Source organism: Callorhinus ursinus, unplaced genomic scaffold (assembly GCF_003265705.2).
Source record: "Callorhinus ursinus isolate GAN/ISIS: 27379988/994484 unplaced genomic scaffold, GSC_fseal_2.0 scaffold16, whole genome shotgun sequence".
Lineage (NCBI taxonomy): Eukaryota > Metazoa > Chordata > Mammalia > Carnivora > Otariidae > Callorhinus > Callorhinus ursinus.
The window spans coordinates 32,372,222-32,398,870 of record NW_027397078.1 but is presented as its reverse complement, the minus strand read 5'-3'; the positions used below and the strand labels follow the sequence as shown (position 1 = coordinate 32,398,870).

The window sequence follows — 26,649 nt, the reverse complement described above, 5'->3', positions numbered from 1 at the left end:
TGAACCTGACTTTATTTCAAAATGCCAGTGGCCACAACTCGGGGTGCGTTGTTTGTGACGCCAGTCCCTTGACACATTTACATGTGAAGGAGAAACTGTTTCAGCTCCTCAGGGAGGACAAGCCCATTGATCTTGTGATGCTGCCGGGTCCTGAAGCACTTCCGGATCCTAAGGCGGCAGAGCTGCAGCAAAGAAGGGGGCCCTGGAGAAAGATTGCAAGACAAGCCACACGTTGGTGTTGATCTAAGGCTACTTCTCCTTTCCTTCCTGACAGCAGACAAGCTGCAACGTTGTATAGGGAAATAACGTGGTTCTGCTTAAGACCATTTTTGGGCTTTTGTAGTAGGAGGCATTTTTAGGCCACGTTCTCTCTTTTTCTGGTAGCTAGCTGAAATGAGCTTATTCGGTTTTGATTTAGAACAGCCTGAAAAAAAATCAAAGCTTAGTCTCACTAATGGAGGCTTAAGGCGGCTAATTTTGGAATTAGGAAGCCACATAAAATTCCCAATAATGAAAACGAAAATTCTCGTTTAACAGCTTTCTTGTATTTTACCTTTAAAAATAAGGTATTTCCAAAAAAATAAGGCATTTCTAGATACAGACATTTTTATAATTTAGCAATTTTAAGATATTCGAATATACTGAGCTATCAGTGAAGCCTACGGGTATGTTATCTTCTTCAGGCCTATTTGTTTTCTATTCTGCATTCAGAGCTAACCCAATGCTTCAAGTCAGAGGTGAAAAGTAAACTAGCACAAACTTTGCATCAGGAACCAGCCAAGAGCTTACATTTTAGGACAGTGGTTCTCAACAGGGGGTTGGGTGGAAGGGAAAAGGAAGGGAGACTTGGCAAAGCCTAGAGACACTTTTGTTAGTCACCACTTGGGGGAGAGGTGTTACTAGCATCTAGCGGGTAGAGGCCGGGGATGCCGTGAAACATCCTAGGGTGCACAGCAGTCCCCAAGTGGCCCAAAACATCACCAATGCTAAGGCTGAGAAACCCCACTATGAAGTAGAAGGATAGGAAACGATTTCCCCCCACCCCCACCCCCTGCACCAAACTGTAATGGGAATTCTCTTTTTGTTATTAAACACACACACAAAAACAAAGCTATATACCCTCTAGAATCCCATAGAGCAGTGGCCCTCAATCCAGGCTGCATTTCAGAAGCACCTATCAGGGGGAGCTTTAAACCGCAGGACGTTGGGCCCCACCCCAGGGCGGCTGCTTCTGTACATGTTGGGTGGAGCCTGTGCATCCGGATTTTTTAAAGGCACGTGCCCCAGGTCATCTTATCATGGAGCCAGGGTTGAGAACACAAGCAAAAGGGTACAGTGGCCTCGGCTTTGCGAGAGCATCCCTACAAGCTGCAGGGTAAAGCTGATGGAGAAAAGGACCGGTGGAAAGAGACACCTCCACAACCAAAGAAAGAAATGCAGTCCTGTCAATGCGGACGGTCCAAGCACATTCACAAGGTCCCTGTCGGGACTTAGGGTACCTTCCGGACTCTGTTCAGGGGACTCAAGGCATCTGCTAATGAACTGCTTCCCGGTGGACTAAAGGCATATGTTAACAAACTGCAAAAAGTACTCGGTGGGGAAACTGAACTTAATTCCATCTCACTAAGGAAGGTTGAAGGCCGTGGCTAATCATATGTGCTAGACACGTGGGCAGGGACAACTGTGGGACGTATGGATAAAGAAGTATCGGAAGATGCAGAACAGCAGGACATCCAAGGAAGGTCAGCGCAACTACCGCTACTAATTGAATACCTGCTGTTTACCCTAAGTAGGGTGATGCACAACAAGTGGAGCCTTAAGTCCCAGATATAGAGCTGAAAACCCACTATAGCTCTGCAGCCACTTCCTGGCGCCTGCAAGCATTCAAGGAGTTCACTCCACTCAATAATAAAACCAGCTCATTCTTTTTCTATGAATTGGCATATTGCTTTGGTCTCGATTTCTTTTTTGTTTTTCCCCAGCAACACTCATGATGCTTTAAAGCCAAAGTGCGCTCAAGGGTGGCTCCTGCCATGCTGGGCTGAGAGTCATTTTTAGTTTTCATTGTGTGCCGTGAGTAAACACGGCTTTAGATGCTTTTCGAGGCCAGTGGGGTGGTAATACTCCTGAACTCCATTCCTGGGACATCCAGAGACCGAATGTGCTGTGTTGAATCTGCAGGTCTGGCTCTCTGCACTTGGCCTGGCCCCACGTCCTGTGGGCTCCTAGACTGCTGAGAGGTGACCTCACCAAAACCCCAAAAATGACTCATGGAGGCAAAAGCAGCAGTAATTCTCTCGAGGAACAAATGACGTTTTATAAACCAGTGCGATCATTGACCACACTGTCACCAAAATGGGAATTAAAGGAATGAAAGGCAATGCAGGTGCCTACGAATGCAGGTGCCTGGGGAAATCAAGTGGAAGGGAAGAGTCAGTGGGGGCAATTTGAAAATCCAATGGGATTTTTTGCCAAGGCAGGGGATGAGGGACTGTAGATATAGACAGATACAGATACACATATATACACACACGCATGTGTGCGTGTGTGTGTGTACATGACTTTGTAACTTTAGGGGGCCATGAGGCACTTTTGCTTTTGTGGATCTCTTTCCCAAGTAAAAAAAAAAAAAAAAATGGTATTTTACCACTCTGTCGGTATAAAGACACACATAATCCAGGTTGAGTTTTATCCCTTTCTTCCTTTGGATTTTAAAAGAAATGAACACATTTCTATGGGCCCCTAAAAACATCATGGGCCCCAAGCATTGTGTCATCTGTACCTGCTGGAGAAATGGGCCCTAGATATAGATAGATAGAATTTTTTAAAAACAAATCATCAAAATGCAAGTAGAGTGGCCTGGTGCCGATCAGTCACACTGCTTAACGTAAAGGGGTTTCTATGGAACTGTGCCTTATGCTGACACTGCTCAGGGAGGACAGGCCTCGTTTGGAGGCCCTAAGGCAGGGGTTTGGCTGCAAGTATGCTGGGCAGTCGGAGTAGGAGGAAGAAGAGTCTGTGGCCACTTTACAACTCTGCACAGGGCTAAGCCTAATTCTCAGCATGCAGGCAGAGTATAACCTGATAACGTGCCATCAGAACCCCTCAGGTAGGGAAGCCTGCTTCAAAGTCCCACAACCCTGAAAACTTAACAAAACCCACACTTGAGCAAAAAAGCAGGTCCTGAGCCGGCTGCTCTCCGTTACAAGGGACAATTATGAATGCCGTCGGAGGGGTCTCTGCTCCCAGCCCACCCCCAGCCTCACCACCCTACCCCCTTGCACAGCCCTCAGTGACAATGTTTAGTCGTTTGGGTCGGAAGCGTTGGTTCTTATTTGTGCGGGAAGTGCGGACTTAGGTGTTGACTGACTTGCAACAGTAAAATGTCTTCAGATTGGTGTCGATCATTAAAGGAAGACCTTATAGCACTTAATGAGTAGCATTCTTGCCCCCAGAAAGCAAGTGCAGCAGCTTGGCCCATGTGTAGTGCAGTAAGGCATCCTGGGGGCAAGGTACCCCGAAGCGGGCTCTGTTGTGTCATTCTAAAGCATGTTTTAGATATAATATCAAAAGTCAGGAATAATGTTAATTCTTTCAAAGCTGGCCTACCCCGTACATGAACACGAGATCATCCAAAACAGCCTGTCTCAACATCCCAAGCAACAGATGGTTCTTTACCACGTAACCAGGACCATACCTTGTTGAACACTAGATTATGTCAGCTCCCCACATTCGGTGGCGGCAGAGAATAGTCTTTCATACAGTATCAGAAGTCAGAACTCAGTAAGTACCTGCCTCCTGCGAGAGTCCACAGGAGTCACTATGGGTTAGGGCTTAGGTTCGGGCAAAGGAGAAGCACCTTCTCTCTGCAAGAAGAGCTGCGTCAGAGGGCTCTCTGGAGGCACCAACTCCGAGGGACGTTTGCCTTCGGCGTTCTTGGCCTGGGTGTCCGCTCCGAAGTCCATGAGCAGCAGTGCCAGGTCTCCACAGGATGCCCTGGCCACTGCATGAAGAGGGGAGTCCAGACCTCGGCCTTGGTTCACGCTGGCTCCTAAAGAGTCACAAGAATAACAGAGGGAGCCAGGGAGCGGAGTCCAAGTGTCCCCCTTCTCACAGCACTGTGCCTCAAAATCCCTTAACAAAAGCGCTTCGACAGTGGGCCTGGCAATCCCGGGAAAATGGGAGATGACACGATTCCATCGAATAAGACGGGGAAAGTGCCATCGGACGATGTGACCGAAGGTACAAGACGAGCTATAGAGCATAGGAGGTTTAAAACCTTGCCTCTGAGTGCTGACCACAGGCGTGCTACCTACAAGAAAAAATCCTCTTCAGGAGTAAGGTGGATTTCTAGGACCATCCCAAGCCAAGTCCATCCCTCTGCTCTCTACAAATCCCCACTCTGGCCGGCTGCGGGCTCCCACCGGGACACGTGGGGACATGTGGCTTTGCCTGAGCGGCTGTCCCCCCCCCCCCGTAAAATGGAAACCAATGCCCACTGGACAAGTAGTAACTGGATTGTTCCGGTACTGTTCTTGGTTTTGTGAGGGATGAGAAACCCTACTGTTTCCTGATGAAGAGCTTAAAATCTTCCTAGAGCATTGGGGGGAGGGGGGAATGAGGGAGGGAGGAAAGGACAGTGGGAAGGAGAGAGGGAGGGAGAGAGAGGGAGGAGAACGAATCTCCTAATTCATGGCAATGGCTGCCAAGTGAGTAGAACCAACAAGAGCCACAGGAACGTGCAGGGGAAGGGAAGGGTTACTGGAGTTTTAAAGGAATAAGCAGAACTCAGGTCATTACAGGGGTGATGAAGTGGAGTTCCAAGGCTGAAGAAGGGTCTGGACAACAGCAGGGAGGTGAAAAAGAATGATGTGACACAGGGCTTTCCGAGGAACACAGAAGATCGACAGGGAGCTAAAAATGGGGCAAGCTGAATCTCCAAACCAAGGCAAACTGCAGAAGGCGGCCCCGGGAGGAGGCCAAGCCCGGCTCCAGCAGCTGTGCAAGTCCTGCCGGGCTAAGAATGACTGGCAGAAGGGAGGAGGTGAGACGGAAGGGGGGGGAGAACGGACAATCACCGAGGACCACCCTGGGAGGAGATACGCTCATCATCATCGTCGTCCTCCTTAGAAGTGAGAGAGCCAAAGTGTGAACGGTGTAAAATCTACCCTCCCCGGGAACACAGCCACCACAAACCCTGACGTCATCCGACGCCGTGGCCCACGCTCTTCCCCCTGCTACAATACAAACGGCTTTAAAAGACGTTCGGGTTACTTGTCATTTTCTTTCCTTGTTTTGTGTGCTTTTTGCTTTACCTGACTCGAGAAGCTTCTTGGCACAGGCCACCTGCTGGTTTTCACAAGCCAAATAGAGCGGCGTGCCCAGGTGGCCAATGTTATGGTCCACGTCGCCCCCGTGAGCCACAAGGGTCTCCACGCACGCCACGTGGCCTGCAGCCCAGGGCAGAAGAAAGACATTCTCTTAGCCAGGGAAACAACCACCTTCCCTCTCTCCTGCGTGCTTCCACTTGCCACGGACCAAAAGCTATTTCCTTTACTTAGCTCGGGGAAGGACTTTACACACTGCCATCAGTTACTGGGTTGACCGGAGGAGGTTATCTCTCTGCAGCTCCGGGCGGAACTCGACTGGGGTTTACGAGCCACGGGAAGCAACCAGCAACCTGTTCCAAGTGGCTGTGGCTTTGCAATCAGACTGAATACAGAAATGGAAGGGAGAGTGGGCAGAGGGCTGGAGGAACAGTGACTGTAGGTAGGCCTGAAGAAGAAAGGGCATGGTATGGGCCATGGGCCCAGGGAGGCGGCCCAGAGGCTCACCCACGGCCGGCCCAGGGAGAAACAGGCCACCGTGGACACAGGCGAGGCTGAGAAGCAGCTGCCCAATCCAACCCAAGTGGGGCCCAGCCTGGCAAACTAGGTTGGTGAAAGCCGAATCGCTCTTGCTTGGTCTAGAATGTCATGCTTTAAACAGTACTCCTTTGCGTTTCTCTCTCTCTCTTTTTAAGATTTTATTTATTTATTTATTTGACAGAGAGACGCACAGCAAGAGAGGGAACACAAGCAGGGGCAGTGGGAGAGGGAGAAGCAGGCTTCCTGCCGAGCAGGGAGCCCGATGCGGGGCTCGATCCCAGGACCCTGGGACCACGACCTGAGCCGAAGGCAGACGCTTAACCAAGCCACCCAGGCGCCCCTGTGTTTCTCTTTTTATAAAATCATTTGAGTTCCACGCATCCAGGGAATATGATGAGTTGACAGATCTCTTAACGAAAAAAAGTCAGTGCTTTGGGAGACAATTATCATAGGGATAGATTCAGTGAAATAGGGCTGCTGTAAGTCCCATGGGGAGCCATTCTGTGACAGCCACTGGGGAAATAAACATTCTTCTGGCCACGTGTGGTCATGATGGTGACAATGATGGTAATGGACACTGGGGAGAAGCAGAACTTGCCATTGTATTTTTTGCACCAGAGTTAAGAATATCGGGAAAACTGTGGTTTTATGAAAAGAATTACCCCAGCTGAAGAAGTTCTGGAGATCTAATATACAGCATGGTAACTGTACGCAATAATACCATAGTGTATGCTTGCAATTTGCCTAAGAGAGTAGATCGTAAGTGTTCTCCCCCCACACAAAAAATGGTAACTCTATGAGGCGACAGATGTGTTCATTAATTTGATTGTGGTAACCGTTTCATAATGTAGGTGTCTATCAAGTCATCATGTTAGTACACCTTAAACATATACAATTTCATTGTCAATTATACCTCAGTAAAGCGGGGCATGGTACAGAGTTACCCTGAGCTATATATAGCATCTTATATTTCCAAAAATTGCAAGCTTGTTTCACTAAGAAAACCTAGGTGGGGGGGATGGCGCCTGGGTGGTTCTGTCAATTAAGTGTCTGCCTTTGGCTCAGGTCATGACCTCAGGGTCGTGGGATCAAGCCCCCCCCCTCCCCCCCCCCCTGCCCCCAGCCCTGTGTCAGGCTCCCTGCTCAGCAGGGAGCCTGCTTCTCCCTCTCCTTCTGCCCCTCCCCCTGCCTGTGCTCGCTCCCTCTCTGAAAAATAAATAAAAATTTTAAGTCTTTTAAAAAATATGATTTTAAGGGTAGTTGGCTAGCTCAGTCGGTGGAGCATGCGATTTTCGATCTGGGGGAAGGGGCTCCCTGCTCAGCGGGGAGTCTGCTTCTCCCTCTGCCCCTCCCCCTGCTTATGCTCTCTCTCTCTCTCTCTCTCTCAAATAAATAAGTAAAATACTTTTTAAAAAAAGAAAACCTAGGTGGCCCTGAGACAATATTCTTTAAGGCCCTAAAAAAAAAAAAAAAAGAATAGAATAGAATTTGTTTTATGAAATAATTTGAAAGGCACCTGGGTGGCTCAGTCCATTAAGCATCTGCCCTCAGCTGAGATCATGATCCCGGGGTTCTGGGATGGAGCCCCATGTCAGGCCTGCTTCTCCCTCTCCCTGTGTCCCTCCCCCTGCTTGTGTTCCCTCTCTCACTGTCTCTGTCAAACAAATAAGTAAAATCTTTTTTAAAAATTATTTTAAAAAATAAATTAAATAATTTGACTTTTCTGGGGTCATAGGTTCAACAATGTATTCCACACATCTTGATGGATAGTCTACCATGTGCCAGACCCTGTTCCAGAACCACAGCCGTGAACAACATTCCAGATGCTCTGAAAAGGTCGTTCCCTAACTTTTTGTGCATCAGAATCACCTGGATGCTTGCTAAACAAAACACAGATGGCTGGGCCCCACCCCAGAGTTGCTGAGTCAATGGGTCTGGCCTGGGGGCCAAGAATCTGCAATCGCCTGCCAGGCCAGGCTGATGTTTCTGGTCCCAGGGCCCCACACTGAGAAAAGATCCCCTAAAGACACCCTTCCTCTCACAACAGTAAGATGTCTGTTGAAGGAGGGGTGGAAAACGTAAATTCTCAACAGATTTACCTCTCTTAGCTGCTTCATGGATGGGGGACGCCAGATCACTCGCCGGGTGGGGGCTGGCCCCATGTTGCAGAAGCAAATTCACACAGTCCTGGCTGCCGCTGACACACGCATTAAACAACGGGGTGTGCCAGTCAGTAGTGACACCATTCACCTGGAAAGAAAAGCTCCAGGCTGAAGGCAGGCAGTAGGCTGTCCCGGGTTCAAATCTAGGCTCTACTACTTTTAAAAGCTATCTACCTTCTCTGAGCCTTCGATTCCACATCTACAAAATGAGGACAAAAATGCCAAATTCCACAAGGCTGTGAAAAACTCAATGAGGTAAAGCACTGAGAACATGTTACCGAATCACTTCCGCGCCCCCAGGAACATGAACTTTGAAACTAGTCAGGATAATCCTATATAGCTTTCAAACTAATCTCCCTGCTTTAAACATTCCGTTCTAGACCCATCCCACCCCAATCCGGTGTCCTTTCCAGCAGTGAGAGTAACCTTTTAGAGATGTTAATGTATTATTTTTTGAAAAATTTAGAACAGGACTTTCACAGAAATAGAGGGTGAATATGTGCCGAAGATTTTCTTCAACTCGTTCATTAATGAGAGAACCAGTGAGATGGTACAGCTGGCTCGAAGGAGAATTTATATCTTCAGTCAATTAAGTGCTGAAATAAATCTGCTAATAGATACAAGACTGATTAATGTCCTTCAGGGACATCAAACTAGAGTCTTTGGGGCCATCTTTTCTAACGTTGGAAATCTGACCAAAACTTACAAGTTCACATCTGACTTCGCAGTGTTTGGGCTATAATCAAATAGGGAAGAGCAAAGCCAAATGCAACTTTTCTACATTATTAAGCAAAGATATTATGAATACGATGAAATCATTCTCACAAGCCATTTCCAAGGAAGGCGAGGACTAGTGAGGCACAGAAGATGCCCAGGGCGCCAGGTTTAAGGGGACACTCCCTCCCAGGGTCACGCGAGTGCTCGACAACCCTCAGAGGGAGAGGCTCCCTACAACTGGCACCCTAGGTGTCTCTCAGCCTCTGCATCCTCCTAGCCCTGCGTCCATGAGTGGAGTAAGTTTTCTCCACCCCAGCATAAACCCGATGGTGTGCTCACCTACGGCTCTCTACTACTGCTCTCAGGACAAAGCCCATTTTCTTGGCAGGGACAACGAGGCTGTTTGTGTTCTGGCCCCTCTCACCCACTCTGCTCTGCGGTCATAAGGAGTGATTTGAAGTTAAAAAAAAAAAAAAATTGTTCACTTCCGCTTCCAAGTCTTTGCATTTGCTCTTCCCAGTGGGCGGGAAGCCCATAACTCACCCCAACCCACGACTCAGCAGACGGATTCCAACAGGTCCTTCGCATTTTGGCTTAGACATCATTCCCCCAGGAGGCCTCTTCAGATTTCCTCTCTCGCCCCATCAGAAAAGGCCAGCAACGCTTCTGTGCGCTCCTAGCAACCACCTTAGTATTCACGCTTGTCATATGGTGGTAGTTTGCCAAAACGACCACAGATTCTCTGCAGAGTATGCATATCGCTTTGCAACACAGCGTTGCAATTCCTGCCATCACAAGATGGAGACTTCTTTTCCAATCCTTGAATCTGGGCTCGCCCACGGGACTTGCTTTGCCCAATGTGACAAGAGCAAATGGGAGGCAAGCCGAGAGCTTGCTTTCTTTTGATGCTCTTGGCATCCCTGCTACCAGGGGAACCAGGCCAGGCTGCCTGGGAAAGGACGAGAGAGAGACCACACAGAGGTTTCCTGTCTCCCCAGCCACCCCAGCAGGGTCACCACGAAGCAGTCTGCCCCAGCCAACCTGTCAGCTAACCTGGAACGCCTAAGTTAGCCCAGCTGAGGTCAGCCAAACCAGGCCAGACCTGAAGAACTATCTGGCCAGCACAAGGAACTGTGAGATAAATAAATGGCTCTTGTCTTAGGTCATTAAGTTGCGGTGGCTTGTTACATGGCCAAATATAATGGGTAGAAACAGTGTTTGGTAACTGCCCGCTGGGGCGGAGATGCTGTGCCTGCCACAAAGCTCTTTCCTCTCTCCGGGGCACACAGCTTCGTTGTTATTTTCCCCCTCTTCTCAGCTACGGACTCTAAAGCTCAGAACCTAAATAACTTGCCCAAGGTTCCCATATTAGCAAATGGTAAACACGGTTTGGGACCATTATTCAGGTCTTATGGGGCCAAACGTTCTATGTTTTCTATAATATTTCATTACCTTCCAGCCATGGGAACAGAGGCAGAAATCCAACAGCTATTTATTAGTAGTGACTGTTAAAGAAAATGATGCAGACTCAAACCATTACTCCCTAGCTAAAAATTCGGTACTTCGTCTATCGCTAAGGCAAAGAAGCTTGATAGACGTAATACTTTTGAAAAACACCCCTCTTCCACCTTCAAATCAGGCTGGTCAAAAATGCCAGAAATTATTCAAAAGGGATGGAAATGGGCATTTGTCATGGTTTCTAAGACATTATTTGAGTCACACTTACCTGAGCTCCATGCTTTAATAAAATGTTTGCACAAGAGGGATGACCTCCGAGACAGGCCTCGTGGAGTGGGGACACGCGATCTGCTGTGATGAGGTTCACGGGCCACCCCTGCAGGAGAGGAAGTGAGCAGAGTAAGGGGTGCAAAGCCACAGCTCCACAGGGTGGCGCTCCAGCCACACATCCAGCCCTATGACAATGCTCCCAGTCTGACAGTACGCTAAGGTGTTGCTAATGATGTCAAACAAACAAACAAAAAAGGAACTTTCGTGCAGCTGGTGAAAGGATAATACGCCACAGCCACTCAGGAGAACTGTTGGACAGCCCCTTACTAGAGTTGACGAGGACGCATGCCCGTGGCCCAGCAATTTGACTCTTGGGGATACACATTCCAGACTGACTTTCATCTTGTTCTCCCTCTCTCTTGTCTTCTCACTTGCTGGCTTTTTGTCTCGATGACGTCCACGACAAGGATCGGAGAGCAGTCTCCAGCCAACGGCCACCCAGGAGCTGAGGCCCTCAGTCCAACGACCCGGGAGGAACCGAACCTTGCCAACGGCCACGTAAGTGAGTTAGCACTCAGGCCCACCTCCAGTCGAGCCTTCAGATGTCTCCGTCTCTGACCCTCACCTTGACTGCAGACTCATACATGAGTCCCTGACCCAGGTAAATTGTGTCTAGGTTCCTGACCCACAGACACTGTGGGTAATAGACCTGCTAAAACAGGTCTATTACATGAAGCTGCTGAGTTTGGGGGTAATTTGTTACCCAGCACGAGATGACTAACACAGGGCCAAAGCATGAGGTGAACCTCCACAGACAGACAGAGGCAGAAAGTCCTAAGGCTGAGGGGCAATTACGTTCTCACTCTAGGTACTTGAGGTCCGAAGAGCCAAGAGAGTTGTCAGAAGGCCCTGCGGTTCATCAACCTCTGGGAAAATATGCTCTCCAGGAGATAGATTATGAGCCCAAACCAAGCAAAATATCAAAAGAACTCCAGGAGAGGCTCCACGGATGCCCTGATAATGGAATACATTATCCTTAACAGGAGGAAACTGGGTAAAATAAAAGTTGTTTTTCTTGGGACACATTAGTTAAGAACATGGTTCGTTTAATTAATGACCTGGTGATACACTGTACCTTTTCTTCCCCTAATAGTTAAAATTTGCCTAAAATCATTCCAATGAATTGCCTCCCACGTCATCATTCCTAACACACATTCTTCCACTTGTGTGACATTTATGAGTCAGTCAGCCTCCTGATCATCCTGTCCTGTCGGCTTTTATTCTCTGATGGGTGACCTCATAGATTTCAGGAGGTCCAATCATTCTGCACATACGCCTAAGTCAACAGGATCCTGAATACAGAGCTTTCTTTGAGTGGGCCTGGGGAGGGGTTCTGGGAGACTCGAAATAACCTGTAAATTATTCTCGTAAATGAGAAATTCCAACATCCCTTACAGTAGTTTGCCCCCCGGCCCTGCTGTTCACAGGGAGGGAAGGGACATCTTCCCCTCCTTTGTAAACTTGCATCCCCTCTGACCCCAATGAGCACTGAATAAATGCTTACTGACCACCAACCCAAGATTGCGTCGATCCCTTCACAAGTGCTGCCCATGGACTTTAGCGTGGCATCCGCTATTTTATTTTATTATTTAATCGGAGGCATCCCCTCACAGATTTGTTCCCAGATCCTTCTTTGCCCCCGCTCAATGCTCTATATTTGTCCAGTCTCTTCCACTCACACTGCTAGAATACACAAGAAATTCATAACTCCCCGGGGCAACAGATCATGAGATGAAAGAAGACTGCCCTTTAAAGGAATTACGTATTAGGTGTTCTGTTATTACCAATGTACTCCTCTGGTTACCAGTGCCATTTCTTTTCTTTCTTTCTTTTTTCTTTTTTTTCTTTTTTTTCTTTTTTTTTTTTTTGAGACCATTGCCATTTCTAAGCAATCATTTGGGGACTTCTACATAAACCCAGGTAAATGAAAATGCAAACAAGAAATGAGTCACAATACAAAAAGTTTTCACCACACATTACGTAAGCACATGACAAAGAGGGTCCTTTACCTTCAGGTTCACTTTGCAAATGCAGGACTGCCCCTACAGTCCCTCACTGAGCTACGGCACTACTTTAAATGAACGGTGGCAACTGGTCGGAAGTATCAACAAATCTGAATCCTAGAATATCATCAGGTGATTTTTAACCCATTACTTCATACAGAGTCTGGTTCCCAGTGGGTTCTCAGGTTTTTAAAACAGGGATTAAATGGCTTATCTTTAACCCTTTCTGTAATCAATTGTCCCTAATCTCAGCCTATCGTCAGATGCTCTTTTTGACGGGGCCTGGGGGCTGGGCACCCACAGTGACACAGCGCTCGGTACCTGGCAGCTTTCTGTTCCAGCCTCAGACCACATGCCCCCCCGCCGCCCCCCCGCCCGCCCGCCTGAACCAACCTGAAGACTACAGGAAGGTTCGGCTTTTTCCTTTGTCCTGTACACACCTGACACATCATTCTCTACACTCGGGGCAGAATAAGGTCACGAGCAGCTGTCTCCCTCACATTCATCAAACCCATCATTCCCTTCTGCTGTAGCAAGATCAAAGCCACCTGATGTGAGGACTTCTTACATTCCCCTCTCCCCACCCCTAAAATCTCTCTGCATGTCTCCAGTCTTCTGTTCTTCCATTGCTCCTTTCTTTGAGAAAGAAGGAAACATACGAGCTCGCCCCAACAGCCCGCGACCTCACCCCCTGCCTCTGCCACCTCATGACGCCTTCGGCCACCTTCTCACATGCGTTCCCCAGCTCTCTCCTCCTCAGGCACACTTTCCTTTTGCGTTTTGAAGTCTTCCCATCTTCATTCCTGACCCTCTACCAAACTTCCAGCCAAGGCTCTTCTCCCCTTTGCTTCCCTCCCCTTTATTCAAAAATAGTCTGTCCCCATTGTCTCTACTTCTAGCCCTTCTCTCATCTACCAGCACAATCCTGCTGAAACTGCTTTCAAAGATCACCAGACACTTCCTCCTTATTGAATCCAATATCTATTGCCCTGTCCTCTGCCTCCTTCTGCCTCTGAATTTGCTATGTATTCATCCCACCCTCGTGAAACCTCTCCTCTGGCTTCGAAAACCAAGTTCTCCCTGAAAAAAGCTCGATCTTTGACCTCCTACTGTCCTTTTGTGTCTCTCTCACTAACTCTGCCCCTTTCCTCCTCACGTCTCCTAAATGCAAGCATCTCAAGGACTTGCCCTCAGATCCTTTCTTTTTTCTCTCAATACTCTCTACATATTGTATATGGCTTTCAAAACTAAATCTCTGCCCCTGGTACATGTTTCTAATTCCCTGCTAAGACATAACCAACCAGAGACCCAACTAACAACATAAACTCAGCCTCTGCCAACAACCAAGCTCTCCCTGAAAAGGGTTCCTTGTCTCACCAGCCCGAATTCTCTGAATGGCCCCACTATCTTGTCTCATACCTAGGATGGAGACCTCGGGGCGGGGGCCGGGGGGGGGGGGTAAGCAGCGTGATTCCCAAATTCAAATGCTGGCACCATCACCTAACAAGCAGTGTGACCTTTGGCCAGTTACTTATCTCCCTAAGCCTCAGTTTCCTCATTTGTAAAATGGGGACAGTTGTACCTACCCTATAAGGTTGTTACAAGGACTAAGAAATGATGTATGCTAAGCACGCTGTAACTCGCAGGCAGTCATGATCTGAGATTTCTTCTTCTTCTTTACCACTTAGCCTTCCATTAGCTGCCACATCTGAAAGATCTGATGTTTCAGAACACCGGGATCGTTCCTCGTTTCCACTCGGTAGTGATTTAGCCCTTTGAGGATGGCAGGGGGCAGCATAAGGAGTTTTATTCAAGGAACTCAACAGCCAGTCTCCACCACTTGCTTGCAGCCAGACCTTATTGCTAAGGTTCTCGGTCTCGGCTGTGCGTTGGACTCACCTGGGGAGCTTTCAAATTCCTGATACATCCCAGGCTGCATCTGAGAGCATTTGCCATATAATCAAAGGAGGCTGAAGTCAGGTATCAGGATTTCTAAGAGCCCCACTTTATCCCAGACATCTCAAGGCGATTCTAATGTGCAGTCCAGATGGAGAACCACCAAATTAAGGTCCCATGGTACCATGACTGCTTTCTGCTGACCTAACAAACCGCTACTGTTTTGTAAAATAAATTTTTATTGAAGTGCAATAAAGAAAGTCCATACAGCCTAAGTGTAAATCTCAGTGAATGATCTTAAAGAAAATATACATGTTATCACTACACAAGTAAAAAGCTTGGTATCATCAGTCTTTTCACATTTACCCCTTCTGCTGGGAAGAGCTGGTAGTACCATCTCCTACGTGAAATCTGAATTACCCCAATTACTAATCAGCATAGTGGGATACATTTACTGAATATTCGGATAACCCCTTTTACGAAGTGCCAGTCCAAGTCTCTTGCTCATTTTTCTGTCAGGTTGCCTATCTTTTTTTGTATTGATTTTAGATAAGGAATACAGGCCCTTCATTGGATGGATGGATGGATGTACATATACACATAGCAAATATTTTCTCATCTGTGGCTTGCCTCCTTGCCTTTTAAATATTGCCTTTTGATGAAGAAGTTCTTAATTTTAATGAAATCCAACTTATTGGTCTTTTTGTTTCTTTCTTCCTACCATCTCTTTCACATCCAATTGCCTTTCTCTCTCTCCTACACTATCATAACGGTCTCTTTTATTAAAAAAAAAAATCCTTGAACAGCGAAACCGGAAGGGGAGACAAACCATAAGAGACTCCTAATCTCAGGAAACAAACTGAGGGTTGCTGGAGTGGAGGGGGGTGGGGGGATGGGGTGGCTGGGTGATGGACACTGGGGAGGGTATGTGCTATGGTGAGCGCTGTGAATTGTGCAAGACTGATGAATCACAGACCTATACCCCTGAAACAAATAATACATTCGGCTCGGGTCATGATCCCGGAGTCCCCGGGATCGAGTCCCGCGTCGGGCTCCCTGCTCAGTGGGGGGTCTGCTTCTCCCTCTGACCTTCTTCCCTCTCATGCTCTCTGTCTCTCATTATCGCTCTCAAATAAATAAAATAAAATCTTAAAAAAAAAAAGAAAGAAAAAAAATCCTTGAACATAGTGGTTCTACAGGAGCTTTTAAAAAAACTACCAAAGCAGGGGAGCACCTAGGTGGCTCAGTCGGTTAAGCATCTGGCTCTTGATTTTGGCTCAGGTCATGGTCTCAGGGTCACGGAATCGAGCCCCGAGTCCGACTCAGCAGGGAATCTGCTTGAGATTCTCTCTTCCTTTCCTTCTCCCTCTGCCCCTCCCCCCTCCTCTCTCTCCCTCTCAAATAAATAAATAAAATCTGAAAAAAAAAAAACTACCAATGCATGAAGACTGCCCCAGTTTAAATCAGAATATATGGAGTGAGGTCCAGGCATTGTTGTTTTTTTTAAAACATCCCAGATATTTTAATGTGAAGCCATGGTGAAGAATAGTTATGGATTCAGTTTCTCCCTTCTTGGGCCAAACGAGAATTCCTTTCCTCTTTCTTTTCTCTTTGTTTTATAGACATTTGAATGTTGGTCTTATTTCCCTTCCTAAAATATGTTTGGTTTAGCAACCATGTTTGTCATTATTCTTTGATTAGCCGAAGTCTTACTAGATCGTAATCAGAAAATAAATACCGTGTGCGATGACGGTAACTGGAATAGGTAATTTACGTGACGCCACCTCAGTTAATCCTCGCAGATCCACATAAGGTAACCTAATAGACTGGATTTTTGGTCTCAATTCTTTACTCTCCTATAGCAGTGTAATACATTCACACCCTTGCCATCACCTCACAGCTGATAAAATGTACCTCCTTCATCCTTGACTTCAGACTTGATCCTCTGACTTGCTTTGGCCAACGGGATGTTGGTAGATGTGACGTGAACAGACCAGAAGTACTCTGCCCTGCTGGGCTTGCCCTGCTGTGCTCCAGCCTTTTGCCCTGAGGACAAAATTCCTCAGGTAGGCGGCTCAAAGACGGATGGGAGACACGCAGGAGAGCTGCCCCCAACCCACAGCTTGCAGCCAAGCCCAGCCTAGGCTGGCTGACCCAAGGACTTGTTGGCCAGAAATAAATGTTTATTGTATTATGCCCCTCCGTCCGGGGTGGTTTGTTGCCCAGCAAGATCTGACTGATACAGGTCGTTATTGGCATGCTCATTTTATGAAGGCAGAAACTGAGGTTCCAAGAAGATAAGTTGCTCAAAAAATGTGATAGAGCTTAGATAAAGATACGGTTCCATCTGATGTGCAGTGAACATATAAATACTGATTATAAATGAATATCGGTCCAATTTAATAAGTGACAGATAAAAGCTACAGTGATCATTTTTCATCCTATCAAAATAAGGTAAATGTTTCATTTTATCTGAGAAGCAGCTTAACAGCTTTTAGCTAGAGTTATGTGTTACTATCTAGATTTCTGTTTATAATAGGCGGCTGCTACCATAAGCAGCTTAAGATAGTGGCTTAGGGTAGTCTGAAGTTCTTCTTTAGAAATTGTTATCTTACAGGAGGATTTCTTAGTCTAGATAGATCCATGAAATTGGAATTTTTTTTTAATTTAAAACATTTATTTTCACTGACAACTACCTAAAACGTCTGATGTCCTTCCATTAGGAATCCAGACGACAAACCACAGTGGTAATAGCAGTACATAGGACTGTCACTGACAGCAATCACAGACACTTTTATTGCCTTACAATTGTTGTAGACATCTAGAGTATCTCAAAATACCCACTCAACCTACTTAGAAAATATGGTAGTTACTGGAATCACCACTAAATCTCATTTAATGCAGTTTGTATCACCATGTCATATTTGTTCTTTGGCTAATTTGATAGGTCTTCTCAGTATTGTGTTTCATGCATTTAAAACATTAGGCCAAGAAGGGGTCCATGGACTTTGCCAGACTGCCAAAGGGTCCAGGGTCCAGAAAGGGCCAAGAGCTCCCACCTGAAAAGATCTATAGTCTTTTCAGAAAACAGAACATTCTGAACAAAAACTTTTATTAGAATTTTGAATGGTGATTTCAACTGCTTTTTTAACAAGTATCTTTGCTTAAGTTCCCACTAATTTCAAACCAGCAAAACTCAAATTAACGTATACTTGAAATTACACCTGCGGAGTGGAGAAACTGGTATCAAACTGGGCAGAGCCACTATCAGCTAGAGGTTCCGTAAGACTGAAAAGGTCTTCGAAATGATTAAGATTACATATTTAAAAAGACATTTTCAAGCATTTCTTTCTCATCAGGGGTCTTCAACCTCCACGCTACTGACATTTGGGGCTGGATAGTTTTCTGAGGTAGAGGGCTGTCCTGCGCAACGTAGGATGTTTAGTGACACCCTCGGTCTCTATCCACTCGATGTCGGTAGCACTCCCCACTGACCCCCCACTCCCAGCTGTGACAACCAAAAATGTCTCCAGACATTGTCAAATGTCCCCTAAGGGGCAAAATTCCCCCAGTTGAGAAACACTGTTTCGCATGATAATTTTCAAGAACACAGTCTATCGGCTATAGTGAAGGCAACTTGAATGCGCTAATCTGCCTGTTATTCGCCCAATAGTACCTATTATGTGCATAGAATTGTACTAAACTCTAGTATTTACGCCAGCCTCCAGATAAAATGATTAAAGGGGTCGGGATTCACCTCATTTTGCCAAAGAGGAAATTTCTATCTTAATAAATCAGACTGATTTTTTTCTCAGCATGGTGAGCGATAGGGTATCCTTAATGTCTTTTTTTTTTTTTTTTTTTCAAAAGCCACGTACCTGGCTGATGAGGTTCCTCAGAGAGAGCAGACGTCCATGGATGGCAGCTTCGTGCACAGGAGTCCAATCAGACACAACATCTGCATGGAAAGAGAGGAACAGGTTACCTCCTGCTAACGCGCTACAGACCTGAGGCGCATCCTCGCCTGTCAATAAGAGCCCAAGGGGTCTTCCCGGATGGAGACATTGGAGTCAATCAGCCAAGACTCCCATGAGCCCTTCAGCATTTCCCCCTGCTATTGATGCTCCCAGTACACATTTTATGTGAAATGTCGAGATAGCTGAAGAACGATCTCCAGCCAGTCTCCAAACTGAGGACAAAAGAGGTAGATTGGGATGATGGACCACTGGACTTCCATTTACACACTGGTTTCAAAGGCAAAGGGTCCATTTCGTTAAGTGAGAGCTTCACTAATTACCAGCATTAGCGTATTAAGCTGTGGTGGCCTGTCGTGCTTCCTGCATGAAATCCGAACTTTGGTATCTCGGCAAACAGCGCCATATACTAATAGTAGTAATCACATCATTACATACGCCATTAGGTTTGAAATCAGATCTAAACAGAACCATATCTATTTATGGACTATCTTCTGTCCCAATACCAAGCACAAAGTAGAGTTCAGTCTGACCTTGTAATGGGGACATGATTTACCCCAAAAGGCAGCATGCCAGTGTGGTTGAGAGAGCTCCGAATTCAGACCCGCTTGGCTGCTTCTAGCTGTGGGTCCCTGGACAGGCTCTGAGCCTCAGTTTCCTTCCCTGTCATGTGAAGACAGCAATAAACTTACCCACAGCTCAATACCTATTAGCTACTATCATTATCCTGCCCTACCATTAAGCAGAGTCTTGATTATGCCCCATCATCACTGCTATTTCAAATAGCAAACATATTCTATGACCATATAGGAAAAATACACATTCTTCGGAAGGAAGCCTGTAAACCCTATCCCAACACATTAAATGTTTTCCTCTCTCTAATTGAATGTGGGGGTAACCCGAATGAGGCAGAGACCTGATTTTCCTCATCTCAAGCTGCGTCTGATTTCCAGAACAAACACAGGAAGTCAGAATGTGACAAGGCAGAATGGTCTGATAGCAGTCACGCCTCCTAAAGGAACCGGTGTGTCTCTTAAAACCTACGGAGACCTGGGGAACCAGGGCAGTTACTACCACCTTACCAACCGAAAAAGCCAGAAAGGAGGAGGTTAGGACATTTTGTACTTAACACGTGTTGGCTGAGGTCTGCCTTGCTATCTGGAGCTATCAAGGCCCTGGAAAATCTATCCCAGGGAGCAAATTACTATCCTTCCAGACAGATTCATGAAGCATTTATAGGTAAGAGGAAGCTGAACAAGCCTACCGACACGCAGTCCATCCAATGCTTTCCTTCTGGGGTCACTATGAGTACCTTACGTGAAATGGCTTTTCCTACCTCCAAAACCTTATGCTCAATAGAAACTTCATGGCCTCGCAGCATTCTCTGAGGTTCCTGGTTCTCTCAGGAAAAAAATATTGCTGTTTCTAGGGCTTGGAGCCTACCCTCCAGACTGCAGATATGGAAAGATCTGTCTCCAAGTTAGAATTAAAAGGACGACTAATTCTGCACTCTCAGAGCTAATGCAAAATACAATCCGCACAAAATCTTGAGTGAGAAGGAAGAGCCAAAAATTAAGGTTTTGAAAATCCATTTTAAAAGAAATTTGCAAATGTACCTGAATGGATCACCATGTGCGTGATGATTAATCCATTTTTCCTTCCAAGTGTTCAGCTGCTAAGAAACATAGCTGGCACATTCCCCTTTCTTAAAGGGAGCTCAGATAATTAGACTTGACAGCCTTAACAGTCCGGGCAGGTAATCTGGGTCCTAAATTGTTAACTCTGTTTAGATTTCATAAAAATGATGCAATTATATTATCAACTAGAGACAAAAACGGGCTTTACTTTCTATTCATTCGTCTTGAAACCATTACTTCTTCCATTTACAGTAAATAAAGAATTGCGTACTCCTTTAAGAAGAATAAAAAAGGCGACCTGCAATGGTTTGGTGCCCCGACTTTAGAATGTGGTATTGACAAAGCAGACAACAGTCTGTGTCATCGAGAAGCACAGGGTGTTGCCCTGGTGCACGTGGTGGGAGGACGACCATCTACATCTGTCTGTCTAACAACTTGATTGACTTATAACCCACATCCCATCCAATTCACCCACCTCAAGTGTACAATTCGCTGGTTCTCACAGGGCTGTGCAACCGTTACGACTATGGTGTCAATTTTCGGACACTTTCATCATCCCCAAAAGAAACGCCTTGCCCATTAGCAGTCCCTCCCCAGTTTCACTGTCCCCGACACCTGGCAGCCACTGATATACTGTCTGTCTTTACAGATCTGCCAAAGTGAACGTTTCATGTAAGTGGAATCACACGGTACGTGGTCCTTTGCGACTGGCTTCTTCCACCAAGCGTCAGGTCTCAAGGTCCATCCACGTTATAGTACGTATCAGTACTTCACCCCTTTCCATGGCCAAGTAACACCCACTGTATAGATAGACCGCATTTTATTTATTAGCTCATCAGCTGATGGACACCTGGGTTGTTTTTACTTCTTGGCTGTTACCAATGCCGCTGCTAGGAACACTCATGCGCAAATCTGTGCGTGGCCGTTTTCATTTCTCTTGGCTTCATTCATACCTAGAAGTGGAAGCACTGTAGGACACGGGCAGCCAGTGTTTAGCCTTTTGTGGATCTTCCAAACTCTTTTCCAAAAGGGTCGTACCACTTCATCTTCCCGTCAGCAGTGTAGGAGACTTCCCTTTCTAATTTAAAGTCATTTCAGACTAGGGTTCAGTAAGCCTCTCATAACGCGTCTACCGCCCCTGCCCGGGAGAAAAACTTGGGTCCTGGCAAAGCCAAACTTCATCTCACATTTATACGAGGACGTCAGCCTCAGCAGGTCTCTGAACAACTGAGTGATTATGTAAAGATTTAAAATCGTGACAGTGGGTAGGGGGACATTTTTCTAGCATCGAGAGCATAGAGATATGTATCTATACGCCCACATGCACACACATGGTTTAGTAAACGCCGTAATTTGCAACAGGGACTGGTCCCCACACACTCTCTTTCACTCTGGAAAACACCTGAGGAGACCATGGAGACGGACATCTTGTGTGGGTCCTGCCTGGGGAGATCAGGGACAGGTTTCCCCAGGGTTTTCCGGAACCCACACCCAGGCAGGCACTGAGCTATGGATGGCAGCTTTGCCTGCCTTCCTGCTAACGCCAGAGAGCATGCAGGCCAGGAAAGGGGACCTATTCCCGCCAGAAGGCACAAATGCTCCCAGGAGGAGACTGGATGAAGAGGGGACTCAAGGTCACCATCCCCTCTTCCACTGACCCCACCACCATCTTTGAAACTCAAGGGCCATTATCTGTACACGACACAGCCCGGAGTGTATGTTAAGGATTCTTCCCGAACCCTCGCTCGGCCACGGTCTACTGGTTTTACTGCCAGAAAATCGACACCCAAGTGGGGTCGCTGGCAACACCACAGACACAGCAGTGGGGCTCGAGGTGAAAATGGGGCACATGCCGCGCTCCTAACGAGCCCACTCCACCAGTCCTCCAATTAGTGCCATTAAACCTACCTTTCGCTCTCTCTCTTTTTTTTAAGGATTTTATTTATTTGACAGAGAGAGAGAGACAGCGAGAGCAGGAACACAAGCAGGGGGAGTGGGAGAGGGAGAAGCAGGCTTCCCGCCGAGCAGGGAGCCCGATGCGGGGCTCGATCCCAGGACCCTGGGATCACGACCTGAGCCGCAGGCAGACGCCCAACGACGGAGCCACCCAGGCGCCCCAAAACCTACCTTCCTCTTAAATCGAGTCTCCGTCAAACCCTGCAGCGCATTAGGAAGGCTGTCATTTCATTTTTATTGCAATTCTGGAATGATTTTTTTTTTAATTTTCCATTATTTCAGAAGAGAGTTTAAAGGCGTTAATTGGTACATTCTGGGGAGAGCTACTAACGAAGCTCTGAGCTCTGAGGCAGTGGCATAAATCTGTCTCCCTCCTGGGAAACGTTCCGCGAGGTCAAGGGGCAGGAAGGGGGGTTGGGTGGCCGCAAGAGGGCGGGAGCGCCTGCCTTCGGCCTACGGGGCGCAGCAAGGGGAGGCTCAGGGGTGTGCCCCGGCACGGCAGAGGAGCTGGGGGCTGGCGTCACAATTATGATGGACCCTGGCTGGATTTCAGGACAAACGAAAAGAGGAGGAAGAGAAACAGAAACAGGGAACAGAAAGGCCCACTGAGGCAGCTCTTGGGCTCGTCAGACCTGTCCACTGTCATTCTTCCTCCAGCCCCATCGCCCGGCCTCTTCTTTCTCGGTCTCTGTCTGTCTCTCTCTCAGGCTGCCTTCTCCACAGGGACCCCACGGCAGCACCCATTCTGCCTGGTCAGGCAGGTTTCCCCAGAAAAGCCGAGGCACCCCGATATCTCAAGATCCACCACGAGCGCATGGGGCTTGCTTCCTCTCCGTGCCTGTTGGTGCCTGTCTCCTGCTTCAGTGTGAGCCCACTCCCTACAGGGTAGGCTCGATTTTGTGAGGAAAGAAATTTCTCTACAAAAACCTGCAGGAGTGGTGACCTACTCAGCGGGTTATGGGTGGCGTATCGTCTCTCCTTCAGCGTATTCTCCTAAGTCGCTATGAGGAGGTATGCTTTCGTTTCCTCGAGCCGCCGTAACAAAGTTGGCTTAAGACGACAGAAATTCATTGTCACCTAGTTCTGAAGGCTAGAAGTCACACAGGAAGATGCTGTCAGGGCCATGCTCTCTCCAGAGGCTCTAAGGAAGAATCCCTCCTTCTTTGCCTCCTCTACCTCCTCACCGCCTTCAGGTGGTGACCGTCCATCTTCTCTGGGTTCTTGGCTTGTTAGACGCGTCACCCCGATCTCGGCTTCTGCTGTCGCCGGCCTTCTGTCTTTCTCCCCTCTCCTTCTTATGAGGAAGCCGGTCATTGAATTAGGACCCGCCGTACTCCAGAGTGACCTCCTCTTAACTAGTTACATCTGCGATGACCCCATTTCCAAATAAGGTCACGTTCTGAGGGTTGGGGCTCCAACCTGTCTTGTGGGGAGACACAATTCAACCCACAACAAGGTATCTTCGGGGGGGAAAAAAAAAAAAAAAGACATTCCTTTGTCTGTTTGTTTGGTTTTTGCTCCCGGCAGAGGACCGAAGCATTAAACCAGTCTCTACGAAGAGCTGGGCACCATCTGCATATCCTTTCCTCCCTGGCTTCAGAGGAGGAGGCCGAGAAAGACCTGCGAGCCAGGAAGGCGGCAGCCAAGCTCCCCCAGACGAACAGCACCTGGGCCCTAGGTAACCCCCGACCTGGTCCTGTCCTGGGGGGGCATGCTTCACCTGAGCTGAGTCTCTCCTCAGCAGGGCTGCTGGGAAACAGCGTTCTGGGTACTTGACGTTCCACACCTCACCAAGGCCAGGACTGCAGAAGCGTAACCAAGAGCAATTCGGCTAGAACTGAGGTTGTGCCCAAGGGGCAGGGCTGGCACCAAGCAGGAGGAGCCGGGCTCCACTCAGGAAGGGAGCAGCAGAGAAGCCTGGGAGGGCTTCGTGGTGGCAGTGGCCGTGCTGGGGGGCAGAAGGTGAGGGGGACCTGGCCAGTCAGAGGCAGGGGACGAGGAAGGAGGAGAGCAGAGGTGTCCTACCATCTGCCCTTGTGACTTCTGCTTCTTTGGAAACTTCTCTTCCTTTAGTTCCTGGGGAATGACGACATCCGAATCTCTTCCTGCTTCTGTAACTCACTGGTCCTGCGCGCTCACCTGCAGGCCTAGCCCCAGGCTCCATCCCTGGCTCTCAGCTCTGGGCCATGGGACAAGCTCTCCTTTCCCAGGATTTCAGCACAGCCCGTGCAGAGCACTCTGAGGTCTCGGCACCCTGACCTATCGCTTTCCCAGCGTCCGGGCCACATGGTCACACTGTGCGCTTGATGTTCAAAGCAGAAGCCCCGTCCTCCCTTCCTCACTTTGCTCCCGTGCCAGCTCCTGTGCCCAGCTTCTCTCTTACCTCATCCCCTTGTCTGACATTAATTTAGCCTTCAAACCTTTACAGTTTCGGCTGCCTTCCCTCCTTTAGTCCCAATATTTAATCAAGCAATGTAGCCTGAACGCTCTCTCCTTTGAAATTGTCACGTTTCCCCTTTCTCTGTCATTTCCCAAGTTCGAGCCAAACGTAAGCTCCATGCTTAGATAGTGAGTGCATGGTTCTCCAAGCCTGGTCCCCAAACAGCACCATCAGCATCACCTGGGAGCTTATTAGGAATGCAGACTCCCAGGCTTCACCCAGGCCTACTAGGGCATCAGGAGCCCTGGGGGTGGGGCCCAGCCATCTGCACGCGAGCAAACCCTCTGGGTGACGCCCGTGCATGAGACACCTGGAGAACCAGCGGATTAGTGCAGGAATTTCCCGTGATCCTACCATCCATCCTGACTGTGGCCACCAAATTCATTTACTTACAGTCTTCCTTACTGCCAGAGCTCCACTCCAGAACCATCGATGGCTCTCAATTCCCTGCCTCATGAAGGCTTAACTCCACCGAGCCTTTTGCAGCTCCATGATTGAGTTCCATCTCTCCAAACTTGTCCTCAGCAGACTCCCTAAGACTCTCTGCATCGTACTTGAGACAGTGTATCCACTTTCTAAGCACCAGACCTTTGAGTATACGGGCACCTGCTCCCCTCCACCCACCGATCCTGCCCCAAATGGAGTTGGTTTAGGACCTTTAGAAACCCTAATCAGTGAAAAGTGGCTGCCACCCCTCTCTGGAGTGGAAATAAAAATAAACATCATACTTAGGTATAAAATAATCATGTGGAAGTCATCCAATTGCTGATTCTTTCCCAAATGAACTTAGAAATACAATTTGCTGCTTTAAAAAAAAAATCATCAAATTCATTTCTTAAAAGCAATTTTTGGTGCCACTCTGCTTTCTACTGCTCCAAGTTTGTGCTCAAAAAACCTAATTAGTCCAGTTCTGCCTTTGCGGATCCAAATCCTACTTACTGTGGAGTGCTCTGTTCCTTTTTCGAGTAAAATTGGATACACAGCAGTCTTGTCCGCTCAGTCAGTGGGAGGGAAGGCATTTTGTTATTTTATTTCTTCTGGGGTTTTTTTTCCCCCCTTTCAGCAGCTGTATGACAGAGTAATAAATCCTACCCAACTGCTCGGTCCCTGCATATTGCCCCTCTGATAGACAAGTGTTGTGGGAAGCCTTGCTAATAACATGAATCTGAAAGTCATCATTGCTCCTCTAATGCTTAGACCCATTTTTCAGAATCCTTTCAGTCACCAGGCACCTGCTGAATGCTCACAAAAAATGACACTTGCCCAGAGGCACGAGACTCTATAGTTAGCAAAGCCACCACCTGACAGGTGAGAATCATCCCTGTAAGATGCTTCTCCAAAGTTAAAAAAAAAAAAAAAAAAGTCTCCTTTTAAAGTGAATCAATCAGTACTCAACGTTTGGACATCATTTATAAACCCAGCCCCGCCTACACGCCAAATACCTAAGACCTTTTCATAAATCTCTTGGCAGTAAAAATATCCTATTTATAAGTTTTATACCTCCGATGTAATATACATGATACATCTGGCCCACAAAGGATAATTCTTTGGAGCTGACGTTTCTACTGGTGAATAAACTGTGACAATCGACTTTGTACGGTCTCTGGGACTCTGCAGATAGAGGTGTACACCTTTCTGAACAACCGTGTAAAGGATAGATACCTTCCAGTGCTGCGGACACACCCCAGATAGAACCCCTGCAATCACCCGCCCTCTCCTCCCCTAAGCACGTTAGACAGCCTCCCCAGCACTCGGGTTCCGCAGCCCGTCGACTCACCCCCCATCCACGGGTTTGAAAGGAGCCTGGTGTCAGGAGGGTCCCCTGGCCTCAGGGACTTGCTGTTCCTGCCCCGTGGTTCGCCGTCCATGGTGCTCTCCTGGGCAGGGCAAGCTCCGTGCTCCACTTCAGTTGCTCAGGAGAGTCCAAATTCCATGCTCCCCCTGCTCCTGGGAATTCCAGTGCTGGGGTTGGCTGAGCCTCACCGTCCTGGTCAGACGGTAGAGAACAGCAGAGAACAGAACAGGCAGGGTAATCTGAGCACTACCTGTGGTCAGACAGACGCACGCGCCCAGACACACACACACACACACACACACACACACACGCACGCACACACATGCTCCACCTAGCTGCCTGGAGGTTGGCCAAAGCTCACAACGGCCCCCCAGCCCCAAGTCTGCAAAGTTGCTGATGTCACGTCCTTTCCCA

At 47.7% G+C, this 26,649-nt stretch overlaps 1 protein-coding gene across 2 annotated transcripts; it reads right to left on the bottom strand.

Annotated features, from left to right (window-relative positions):
* Positions 1-26,571, bottom strand: ASB9 (ankyrin repeat and SOCS box containing 9). Of its 2 annotated transcripts, none has more exons than XM_025857669.2 (7): positions 26,218-26,571; positions 18,312-18,391; positions 10,473-10,580; positions 7,967-8,117; positions 5,316-5,450; positions 3,860-4,051; positions 1-202 (listed from the first exon to the last, which is right to left on the bottom strand). In XM_025857669.2, the coding sequence occupies exons 1-7, from the start codon at positions 26,306-26,308 to the stop codon at positions 78-80; spliced, it is 882 nt and encodes a 293-aa protein (XP_025713454.1). In that variant the 5' UTR covers positions 26,309-26,571; the 3' UTR covers positions 1-77. The 2 variants fall into 2 exon arrangements, with proteins under 2 accessions (XP_025713454.1, XP_073758167.1); XM_073902066.1 differs by having other exon boundaries at positions 95-202; positions 3,792-4,051.
* Positions 26,572-26,649: the final 78 nt, after the last annotated feature.